Below are 12,457 nucleotides of genomic sequence, written 5' to 3' on the forward strand. Positions count from 1 at the left end.
CCAAACAAAAAATTATTATTGAAAGAAAATTATAAGGGTAATCTAGAAGGGCTAATATGCCTATAACCCCTATTATCATCATTATGAATCTGATCGACCGTGTGCACCACGCGGTGTAAATTGAAGTGGAAAAATCTTAGAAGGAGAGAGAAATGTGTAACTTTTGGCGGGAGGATGTTCATCTCAACCTCAAGGTCACCACCAAAATATCACACATTGATTACCTATCATCATCACAATAATACATTAATGTCAATAAATTTCTTTAAGATACTTTTTAGTCTCGTGTCAGTCAAGTCCTTTTTAAGTAGTCCCAACTCATCCACACCGTTCGATCTCCTTACATTCATCACTCTCTCTCTCCGGCAACCTCAAAGAGCAGAACATTCTTTTCTGGTCTTTATCAGTTGCTGGTGGGAGGTACTGGAGGTTGTCAATCTCTCTCTCTCTCTCTCTCTCTCTCTCTCGAGCCATTTTAGCGCCTCCCTTTTTTTGGCGCAAAGCTTTTGCAGGAATCAAGCTTGCACTTAAAAGATAAGGAGAGAGAAATTATGAGAGGGATGGATTATTAGGGCATGTGCTTGTTGTTGTTTTTGTTTTTGTCTTTGCTTCCTATTTAACCCTATCTCTTCTCTGTATTTCCATTCCAAATACCTTTCCTTTTTTCTTTTTCCTCTTATACTTTCTTTTCCTTTCCTCGGGATCTGATCTCTCTCTCTCTCTCTTTCTCTCTCGACAACTACCAGACAGTTCTCGAGGGTACTATCGTTTGAAGTTCAGTTCAATTCCCGAGGATCACTTTTGTTCTATCCTATCTTTCTTGTCCCTCTCTTTCTTTCTGTGTTTTTTTGTCAGGTTCGTTGGGCTTGTGAAAAAGTTTAAAGCAAGAGTGACGAAAGCTATCTTAAAGTCTTTTGTCTTTAAGCTGTCTGGTGGATACGAGGTTGGGTTCTTCCAGATCGGAGAAGGTTGTGCTGTTGGAAGATTATCAAGGTTGTGTGGCTTTTGTGAGCTTTTCTTTTTCTTCTTCTTCTTGCATGCCATTTGGGTTTTTTATTTTATTTTTTTATTTTTTATTTTTTGTAATTCATTCGGATCCTTCTTTGTGTGAATGTTTGTGGGATGATCGTTTCATGTGATAAAACCTAAAGAGAGTGGACGCTTGTGGTTGTGGGTTTTTTCAGCTGGTTATGGAACGGTTTGAGTTTGATCTTGAAGCTTCAGTTTTGAGATTTACTTTCATTGATAATGCTAATTGACACAAGTTTATTTCACTCTTTTCCCTCTGATTTCTCAGATTTTTTGTATGGGATCTCTAGATAGATGAAAATGCAAGAATTCATTCTAATTCTATACGTCTTTTTCTAGAGTTGAGTTGTTTTGCATTTAGATCTCAGTTTATGTGTATATGAATTTCTTAACTCTAAAATCATGTGTAGAGGTGACAGGAATATGGGTAGTTTGCTTAGAATTATCCAGCATCTTGTAGAAGAATTGCAAAATCATGATGTTTTTCTGCATTAGTATTCATTCTTTGCACTTTTTCTTAATCTTGTTTTTTGTGTACTTTTATTGAATCAGAGATGAATATCATAGTTGCATTGAATATCAATGAAGATGCTACAAAGTATCATCTTGTCTACCAAATGTTCAATCTTTTCTATGATCTGATATGATACCCTTGTTATTTTCATAATAAATTCCTCTTTATATTTCACTGGTTGAAGAATAAACTTTTAGTGATCCATGCCTATATCTTTTATTTCTGGAATGGAACTTTATGCATATACTCGCCTAAAGAAAAACCTAACTTCATTTTTATCTAGATTAATTAATAAAGAGTTAGTCCTCATGCAAAAATATATCAATAGTAATAACTTGCGAGTGATTGATTAATATGTACATAAAAAGTGGTTTATTTAGATTTTCTATTTAAACTTTTTTTTTAATGATATAAGAGTGTATATGTGTGTAAAGCTCCATCCTAAATACTTGAACCCCGGCCCTTACCCCCTACATCCTATAAGCACTTATACTTATGGAGTGACCATCGCATCAAGGGTATGCGGTGGTAAACAATTTTTCTTTCAAATCTAAAGTTAGCTGTTTGCTTCACTTTTACAATCAATGAAGCTATATGTTATACAAGAACAACATTAATTTCACTCACATTTCATCATGTTATCCTTAGAGTGGTGTAAGAGAAACTTTGTTTTGCATACTACATAAGTTGGCTATTTTTTTTTATTAAATCAAAGAGCTGTTATTTTGAATTTATGGTGATATATACCATGGTTAATTACAAAATGGATGATTTACAACATATGTTTAAGAGAAATTTATTATCATTGATTTGTAGTAGTTGTAATCCATTGAGAAAGAAGATAAATTTGAGTTGATATATGGTATATAATTACGGTCATGATGTGCTTTCTATAAAAAGAAAGTTTTTTTTTTTTTTTTTTAATATATGGTTAGACATAAAAGAAGTTTGCAATCTAGCATAGAAAGATCAAAGCAACGAGATACATTAATAGAATGAAGATTGATTCTTAGTTTCAAATCCTTCAATTGAACATGGAGGTAGCTTTACTGTAATGCACCACAAAAAGTATGATGAACATGGTAATTTTTCACGTCATACTAGTCTTTATATTCATTTATTTGTAGAACTTGAAATCTCCTGTTCAATTCTGATACTAATCAACAAGAATTATAAGCCTTATATTAATCAAAAAGAATTGTACGTAAGCCTAATATTTTGTGTTAGGAATGGGATATACATGATACTTGTAGTACTCATCCCGATTACAAACCCTTTATAGAGGCTGACATCTTTATTAAAAAAAATATTTTTGATTGATTTCCCAGCCGTAGGGGGTCATGTTAGATGTTAGCCATGAAGCATTTTCATATAATGTTAGGTCGTTTTCTTTGTATAAGCTGTTTTGAGACAGTAAAAATTGAATACTAAAAGAACTTTTTTATATGTCAAGTTTAACAATTTTTGTTGAAATAATTGGATTGTTATTACCATTCTGGATAAGATTCACATTAGTGCTTCAAAATTATATCAAATTAATTGTTATTGGCTATAATGATTAATTTTTCTCTACTTTGGACGTGAAGAAATCAAACCTTCTTTTTGGTTGGCCATGGTCTAACATAATTTTTTCTGTCATCATATTGTTGCCGTGTTTGCTTAATTAGGTCCATGTGACACTACATGCCAAAAAACAAGTCCATGTGACACTTAAGCAATATGATCTATCTCCATAATTTGACAAAAGATTTTGTTTCCTAATCAATTGGACATGTTAAACTTCGGAAACAATATAATAATTTTTTCTCCAATGTTTTTGGGCTAAATCATTTTTACTCTAATGATTGATGTGTGCAATTAATCTAGTTTTAAATCTGCCTTTTCCTCTCACAATTTGAGTGAAGCTTTAAAAGTTGAGTCAATAGTAGCTTTTTTAGGGTTTTGACTAGCGTTTCATTTTATATTTTACCGATTACAATATGTCATGTAAGTGACATTTTTCTTTAAAAAAAAAAAACATGCGGTAAACTATAATTGATGAAATATAAAGTAGAATACCTGAGATGAAAGATTTGTATTCAAGTAACATTTATTATTGTTTTTGATTCTTGATATGTGCAATTAATCCATCAATGTTATATATGTTTTTTTTTTTTTTTTTTTTTGAGTAAATGTTATATATGTGTGTGTTTTTTGTTTCCCTCTCTCTCCCAATTTCAATGAAGCTTTAAAAGTTTAGCTGATTGTCTCTTCTTTGGGGTTTGGCATATTAACATTTAGGAAAATGCTAATGAGTGCCCTTAGGACATTAGTTAACAATTCATTTTAGGAAAATTTTGACATTACTTTTATGGGAAATGAAAAAAGTTGTCAAAATATTAGTTACTTTTTTTTTCTTTTTCTATAAAAACTTTCTTTAACTAGATTGTTAACCAATATTTATTACTATTTCTATGCTTCTATTTAGATTTCTAACTTTGGAATTGGGACAATTGTTCACAATATTGTACTTTTCCACCTTTTACATTCTTCTACAACAAAGGTTGTATGGCTGATAGCACTTACCATGTAAAAAAAATGCAGGTTTCAAGTTCTTGGGAAAATATGAATGCCTTTTCACATGTTCCCCCAGGCTTTAGATTTCATCCAACAGATGAAGAACTTGTTGATTATTACCTCAGGAAAAAGATTGCCGCTAAAAGGATTGATCTAGATGTCATCAAAGACGTTGATCTCTACAAAATTGAACCTTGGGATCTTGAAGGTATTGCCATGCATGAATCCTCTAATAATGGTTATTAAAGTTTGAAATGAAATTTGAAAACAGTTTAGATGATCATATATATATCGGCCATTCATATTGACTATTTGCTAATTTGGACAGAGTTGTGCAAAATAGGAACTGAAGATCAGAATGAATGGTATTTCTTCAGCCATAAAGACAAGAAGTATCCAACTGGAACTCGCACTAATAGAGCTACAAAAGCAGGATTCTGGAAAGCTACGGGAAGAGATAAGGCTATTTATGCTAGGCATAGCCTTATTGGCATGAGAAAGACTTTAGTGTTCTATAAAGGACGAGCCCCTAATGGTCAAAAGTCAGATTGGATCATGCATGAGTATCGACTGGAAACAAATGAAAATGGAACACCTCAGGCAAGTCTTAATTACCTTTTTCTTTCCTGGACTCCAACTGAAATTTGTTTAATTACTCAATTAGTCTATAAAATTTTAAATACAACATTATCAAGAGTTAGTAATTTCTACAGCCTTAATGCAAAAAAAGAAAAAAAAAAAGTAATTTCTACGGCCTAAGTAAATTACAATCTATAGTGTCACGAGAATCTCAATATTATTGTCTCAATTAATGGAGATAATTTTTTTTTTTTTTTTTTTTGAAAAAGTAAAACAAAAACTATATGACAGTAAATTGGTTTTGAGCATCCTTTATAATGACCTATTCTCATATGATATGATACACTACTCACACATCCATAGGGCATAGGGAAATTATATTTCCAAGGTCAATAGCACTTATTATAATCTTTTATAGAGTAAATTATATCATCCTCCCTTTGATGTTCAAGGAAACATTGATGATTTACCTCTTATAAACTTGGATACAATTTTCTTTATCAAATTAAAATCACATTCAAAATAACCTTGGGTAATTATTTTTAATCAAACTAGTTAAGTTACAAGGAAAATCATTAAAAAAAAATAACAATATCAAGGAACACAATGTTATGGATTCAACTCAAATGGTAAAAAATTTTGTCGTCAAATTAGATATTTGGATTCTAATCTTACCTACGTTATAAAGAAATTTTTTTGTGTGTTGGTTTGGTGATTGAGAGCAATTATCATTGATTATCAGTCATAGGTGCAAATTCTAACCTATGAAGAGAAAGGAATTTTTGGAAAATAAAATATAGTGTTGGTTATGAATATATGCAAATTGTATGTTAATTTACATTGACTTAAAGACTTAAATCCGAACAAGCAAATGGAGGTAGCAATATTGTTTGCCCTCTCATTCTTAAATATCTTGTTAGCAAGGGAGCTAGTCAAAAATCATGCTGGCTACTCATTTTGACTAATAAAACTTACATTTTGCATTACCAAAAAGAAGAAAGATAGTTAGCCCACTGTAACAATTCGTTTTCAATTGTAAAGTGAAATAAAGGTTCATGCCTCAGAATGTCTATTAACACCTCTACTAAAGAAATAAGCCAGGTTGCAATAGGTAAGTGGGAACTAGAAAAATTCCATCATCGTTGCAGCATAAAAAGTTAAGGGTCATGCATGAAGATTAAGGATTTTATTTTTTTTGGGCTACCTTTGCATGCAAATTTCATTAAAATAACATGTCTCACATATCTCTTTCTCCTTCTAGGTGAATAAACTATGCTTTAGGTTCAACATATAGATAAGTCATATGTCATGAAAATAAATGAACAAATATATTAAGTACATGAGCCCTGAACTTCTAAATTCTGTTGGTTCAATGCTAATTTCCATGAAACCAGAAAATTGTTAGCATGTATAGTTTTTAATGCAAAATTTTCATCTTTGTTGTGCTCAGCCTTTGGTTATGGCCTGAATCAATTCATATTAATTAACCTTGATTCAAGACCTGACCAAGAGCTTCTAGGTCAACTTTCTCTTGCATAGATACGATATACAGAAATATTGAGTTTCTCACGTTAAAAAACTCTCTCTCTCTCTCTCTCTCTCTCTCGCTTCTGTTCTGTTCTCAAAAATGGACTTTTGATGAAATTATATTTTATTGTTTTCTCCTATAATTTTTGGTGCCTTCATGTTAAGCAGATTGGACGATTTTCATAGATATTTCATATTTTTTGTTGCTGCATTCAAAATTGATGTAATTATTGTAATTGCACCAGGAAGAAGGATGGGTGGTATGTAGAGTGTTCAAAAAGCGAATGGCAGCAGTGAGGAAAGTGGGGGACTATGAGTCACCATGTTGGTATGAGGAGCCAGTCTCATTCATGCCTGAAATTGATTCCCCAAGGCGAGTTTCTCACCAATATACACCTTACCACCACCACTATCCTTGCAAGCAAGAGCTTGAGTTGCAATACAGTATGAATATGCCTCATGATCCTAATTTCCTCCAACTCCCTCAATTAGAAAGCCCCAAAGTTCCTCAATCAGGTGCCAGTCTAAGTTGTACCTCAGTTGTCCCATATGGCTTCGATAGGAACAGTAATGGAAGCGCTTTGCAGTCTTCAACCCTTACACAAGAAGAACACATGCAACAAAGCCATCTTAGCTCATTTTATAGTAACAATGAAGCGGTGGATCAAGTGACTGATTGGCGAGTTCTTGACAAATTTGTGGCATCTCAGCTCAGCCATGATCAAGATGCTTCAAAGGAAACGAATTACTCCAACGCCCAAGCTGTGTTTCATGTGGCAGAACACATGAATATGTTATCCAATGACTCCAAAAGGCCAGAAATTACAGAAGAGTTTGCCTCAACATCTGCCTCAAGTTGCCAAATTGATCTGTGGAAGTGAAAATATTATACTATCATAATTAGATGATGCATACTAATCATAGGAAGTACAATTTAAAAGGAAAGAAATATTGATCCAGGTTTCTGTACATAATAAAACTAAAATGGTATTGCTTTAGCTATTGGTCTATATATGGTGCCCTTTGTATTGATTAATACTGGGCAGCTAGGTAGACCAAATATACCCTACGATGAATAAGCTAGTATTTCTATGTGAACTTATGGCCGAGAGCTGTTTGGAACTAACTCGGTGAATGTTGAATGTAATTTGCCTTATTACAGCTTATTTTTCATTTTGAAAAGTTTATGTACACCCTTGGTCTAATTGTTTCATAAGTATGTTCTATTTCTTACATGAAGAAGCTATAAAAGAAAAAAGGATTTCTAACTTTTGCTTTTATCTGAAGAAGCATGTCGTTCCTTTACTCCCCCCCTCATTTTATTTAAATAGATCTACTACCATTCCAATTGAAACGGACAAGTAGCTAGAATTGCTAAGTAAAAAATGTACGTATTTTCTAGTGGTTAATAAATAAGAGAAGTTTCACATTTTATGTTTGGTCACACTTAAAAACAAAGTTGCAATTTTGTTATAAAACATCTAAAATCAAGATTCACTAAACTTTGTAGTTCAATTGGTTGACACTTCCTCTAGGATTCAAATCCCTCCTCTTTGTTGTAACTATCGAATTATCCAAAAATTGAAAGCTACACGGTGTAATTTCATGGAACTCCATTCGGTTCACCAATCTTCCTGCCTCATGAATACTTACTCTCAGAGATCAAACGGGCAACTGTACCAAAAATAAAAATTCTTACCATTGGTTGAATCGTATTTAATGCTGTCATGAAATGTTATGATTTTCATGGACTTTTTTATTTTTATTCAAAGGAGAAGAAGAGGCAGGGTGTACTTAATTAAAGGACATTAATTCTCTCACATTTCATATTGTATATCGTCCATTCACATTTTAAATGTGAAAATCAATAAATAAAAAAAGGATATCACATGTGAAATTATGAATGTTATATGTACAAAGTATACATGAACAAGTGTGAAAAAATAATTATCGATAAAAGACAATTGAGGAACCATATCATCAAGTAAACCTGTAATTGTAGATAGTTTTGTAGCTGAAAATAACCACATCTTGACCGCCCCCCGCGGGGGGGGGTGGGGGGTAATACCTTGAATAGTATAGAAATTGAATGGTTAAATTTATTGTTTTTGAACCGTTTAAGATTTTGGGACAAATAAAAAATTATCATGATACTAGAGTAGGTGGTCATAAGTTCAAAATATCTCCACTCTACATATGGCAGTTTATCAAACGAGTGGTTTTGCTGTTGCAAGAGTGGCTACTTGAAGACCTCAAATAACTCCCATTAAAATGACAAAAGTTAATAAGGCCCGTATACATGTCACAGATCAATGGTAAGCCTTTTTTGTTAGCCATATACAGCATTTACCCTACTAGCTTCCCTGCCCACTTTTCCTTGTATTATAGACCTTGTCATAAGAAGAGCAACATGATTGCTAGCGCCCCTACTGGGAATGCATGCACTCCATGCGTGAAAGGGTTTCTATATATGAAGGGTTGTGAGCAGTGAGCTCAGGGATGAAAATATTTGTGAAAGGGGTGCTATGCAAGATATATAGGCATTTAGTACTAGCAGTCATGGCTAACCATCTTATTCAAGATACAGGACATCCCATCCAATTAAATTTTCACAACCACAAAGTCATTGTTGAGATACATACAGAAAACAAATGAGATTCAGACATACTAAAAAAAAAACACACACACACAAAGAATAGTTGTTAATGTGGCTTGAGACGTGCAACTAGCATTGTCATTCTCTAGCTAAACCATTACAAAGGCACACATATTAACCAAAGTCGCTAGACTTATTGTTAACGAAAACATGCGAATGCATGATTGACTACTTGAATTCGATCAAATACAGTAAGTATGACAAGACTTTCAATATTCAGAAATTCGCCGACCCTACCTACCTAATTTAGACCCAATGCATACCTGTGCAAGAAGTTCACCGTAAAATGAAGCCAGAAACTATCAACGAAGATGGTGGTTTCCCTTAATATTTGAATCTCGAACTAAAATCAGAGCAACTAAGAGCTTACCAAGTTGCTCTCAAACTTCAACAATCTAGGAAGATAACCGAGAAGAAAATATGATTTGAGACATGTATTAAGAAAAGATATGAGTCACCCACCTCAGCTTCCCAAGTTGAGCTACAGTTCGAGCGTGGAAGATATTGTGTGCATTTGACCGCCCGAAATATGTTTCAAAACTTTTCCTGGCTTTAAGTAGCAACTGCGGGGAACAAATTTTAAGCCTGTTATTATAGTTAGTGGAACTAAAGAAAAAAAGAAAAGGATATTTATTTGGTTGCTTGAATATTGACCTTCGAGGATCTTCTTACTTGGGTTGAAGTCAAGCACATATATATGAAAATCCCTTTTAAGCAACGAGAAATTTGCAAGCGACATAATGATTGGGCGTGCTGTCATGGACTCATAATGCATCAACTCTGGCTTGGAGAGAGAGAGAGAGAGCATGCTTGAGAGTTGAGAAGACTCCTCATGGGAAAAGGCTTAGAAAGCGAATGCTTCTTTCTGACCAAGTTTGACGTTTAGTCCTACTATCTTTCATATTAGGGTTTGTTCACAATCTTTCTTAGCTTTATTAATATTCTTGCGTCACTAGTGATAAAAAGGAATATAAAAAACTAAGACTTCCATTTCTGTCAGGCATATGAGAGGAGAGGGTGGATTCACTAGCCCCAGCAATCAAAGCCCAAAAAACAAGTAGACCATGCGCATTTGATGCAGTGTGTGACTGAATAATTAGGGTTTATTAAAAATATTGTTTGCAGACTAAGATGACATTATTGACCATGTGAAACAATCGCAGGTGAGGCAGCATCATCCACGTGCTTCCTTTGGCTCCCCAAATCCCAAACTTCCGTAGTTTTCAGTGTCCGGACTTCACTATATTTCTCATTACTTTGTCATTTTATCTTAGTTTGCAATCAAAAAACCAGTTGGGCATCCGACATGTTGTGTGATTAAACAATCCTCATGATGAATATAATTTTTCAAGTCAATCCTCTATCTTTCTCTTTTTTTCCCATTCTTTTTCTCTTTGTTAATTCCTTTCTCATATATATACTAAGAAAATATACTCATTGATAAAATATTGAACAAAGATCCAAATGGTTTATTTTGAGAATCTCTTCCAACCCATTACGTGGAGATTTATTTAAAGACAAAGTTTAGCTACAAACCTGATTATATGCTACAATTTCCTTTAAAAAAAATTAACATTACTACATCTTTTAAAAATCTAACTGTTAAATTACATGTTCTTTACACTTTTAACACACATGTCAAACTATGTGTCAATTGGATGTTAATTATTATACAATCCATAAACTTTTTTTTATTCATAATTTTATACTACAAAAACTTGCAATTTAAACAATTGATTGATGACATAATTATTGATCTTTAATTTTATGAAAATTTTGCAAGTATAGAGGATATAAAAAGAAAATGTAATCAAATGGTAGATTTGTAAAAACTTACATCTAATAAAAAGATATTGAGTGAAGTTGTATTCTTAGTCTACAACCAAGTTTGTAACCAAACTTTGTCATTTATTTAAATAAGTCATATAATTCATTAAAAAAAATTGTATAGCTAAACCACACATAGATTAGCTTCTCAAGTTCAATCGCTTGGTGTTGTCATATCAACCCTAAAACTTCCAACCAACAACAAAATACCAATTCATGGCTACAATTGCTCCTGGAATTATACATGGTATGCAGTATGCTCACAGTGAGAATTACCTAGTGAGATATAATAGGATTAAATCCTAATGGAAATATTTTACCTAGAGTCTTTTGCTACTCAATGTAGCTTTTTACTTGATCTCTTGACCCTTAAATTTGAAAGAAAACTTAATGTCTTAATCGAAGTTAAAGGAAAAGAATCAAAGCTCCATATCTCACTAAAATAGTTCAATTCTAAAAAAATGATTGGTAAATATACAAATTACGTACATGAATGATAACATATACTAATTATGTGATACAGTCCATATGTAGATGTACCACAAGTACCGTAGAAAAGTAGCTATACTCATGGAATTATAGAAGACATTTTGTCCTTTGCTGTTGTCATAGTATAACATAGGATCTGTAGAAATAGCTTAATGATAGTACATTGAAAATTTGACATTATATAATCATTGTATTTGATGTTTTTTCGCCCTCTATTTACGGAGAGCTTGTTAGTATACATCGAACGAGATGGAAGGAGTTTGTCCTAGCATGACTCAAAAGGAGACAAGAGAAAAGAGAGTTGACAGACTAAGAGGGCACATTCCCTGATTGGAAATGCTTGGGGGGGAACCATAAAGGAGAGACAACCAATTCTTTGCCTTATTGATTGATGTCTTGCTCTTGTTTGTTTGAGTGGTGGTGTTTGTTGGTCCACTTGAGGAAAAAAGAAAAAAAGAGAAAAGTAAAGGCTAAGCAACTTTTGATTGGTTTGTTACTTCAATAGATGGTGTCAAACTTGACTTGGGAGTCGGGATATAGGCTTGTCCACAACTTGTTTGTCCGCTCTCATGAGACTTCCCAACTTGCAAAAGCCGCTGCCTCTTTCCCACTCTATCTATTTCTAGGTGTCACTTTTTCTGTTAGTTGACCTTAACTTGCAAGGTTCCTTTTTTTCATCTTTTGGGTTCTACTCTCTAGAGAGAGAGAGAGCATAATTAACTTGAGGAAGATATAGTCACTACCGGAAATTGGTTCTATTGCAGTGGCCACAAAATGTTGCAAAACTCCCCAAAAAAAAAAACACTGCAAAATGTTTTGCAACTTTTTCTTGCAACACTTTTCTGACCGTTGCAATAGTACTGTAGCAATTTTCCTATTGTAGCGCTTTTTGAAAATGCTGCAATAAAGTTTTTGTATTGCAGCGTTTTCTTTGCAATTTTTATGGAATGTTGCAACAAATAATAAATTTGTAGTGATTTTTGTCAAACACTGCAATAAAGTACGTTTTGCAGCATTTTCAAAAGTTTCAAAAAACTTTTTTTTAATTATTAAAATAATTTTTCCCAATAATTGATTTTTAAAAAAACTAAAATTTATTTTAGTAACTTTTTCCTTATAAACATTTATTTTAGTAACTTGATTACAAATACTAGCTCATATTTAAATTGCAAATACACGATGCTCCAAATATTGTACACATGAAAAAAAAATTCATTTATTCATAATGTGATTACACCACCAAGTTTCACCAATTCACTATAAGTAAAAATATCAATGTT

At 32.9% G+C, this 12,457-nt stretch overlaps 1 protein-coding gene across 1 annotated transcript; it reads left to right on the top strand.

Moving 5' to 3' along the window:
- Positions 1 to 344: 344 nt before the first annotated feature.
- On the top strand, positions 345 to 7,396 carry LOC126709752 (NAC domain-containing protein 7). The gene is made up of 4 exons (XM_050410090.1): positions 345 to 993; positions 4,127 to 4,307; positions 4,428 to 4,703; positions 6,455 to 7,396. Exons 2-4 carry the CDS (start codon positions 4,148 to 4,150, stop codon positions 7,084 to 7,086), a joined length of 1,068 nt encoding a protein of 355 aa, XP_050266047.1. The 5' UTR covers positions 345 to 993; positions 4,127 to 4,147; the 3' UTR covers positions 7,087 to 7,396.
- The last annotated feature ends 5,061 nt before the right edge of the window (positions 7,397 to 12,457 follow it).

Source organism: Quercus robur, chromosome 12 (assembly GCF_932294415.1).
Source record: "Quercus robur chromosome 12, dhQueRobu3.1, whole genome shotgun sequence".
In the NCBI taxonomy this organism is placed as follows: domain Eukaryota; kingdom Viridiplantae; phylum Streptophyta; class Magnoliopsida; order Fagales; family Fagaceae; genus Quercus; species Quercus robur.

Excerpts from the sequence above, each read along its gene's own strand:
- LOC126709752 (XM_050410090.1), top strand. The coding sequence starts at position 4,148 with ATGAATGCCTTTTCACATGTTCCCCCAGGCTTTAGATTTCATCCAACA. Across the intron at positions 4,308-4,427 it reads TGAACCTTGGGATCTTGAAG|AGTTGTGCAAAATAGGAACT; the intron begins GTATTGCCATGC and ends TAATTTGGACAG. Across the intron at positions 4,704-6,454 it reads AAATGGAACACCTCAGGCAA|AAGGATGGGTGGTATGTAGA; the intron begins GTCTTAATTACC and ends TGCACCAGGAAG.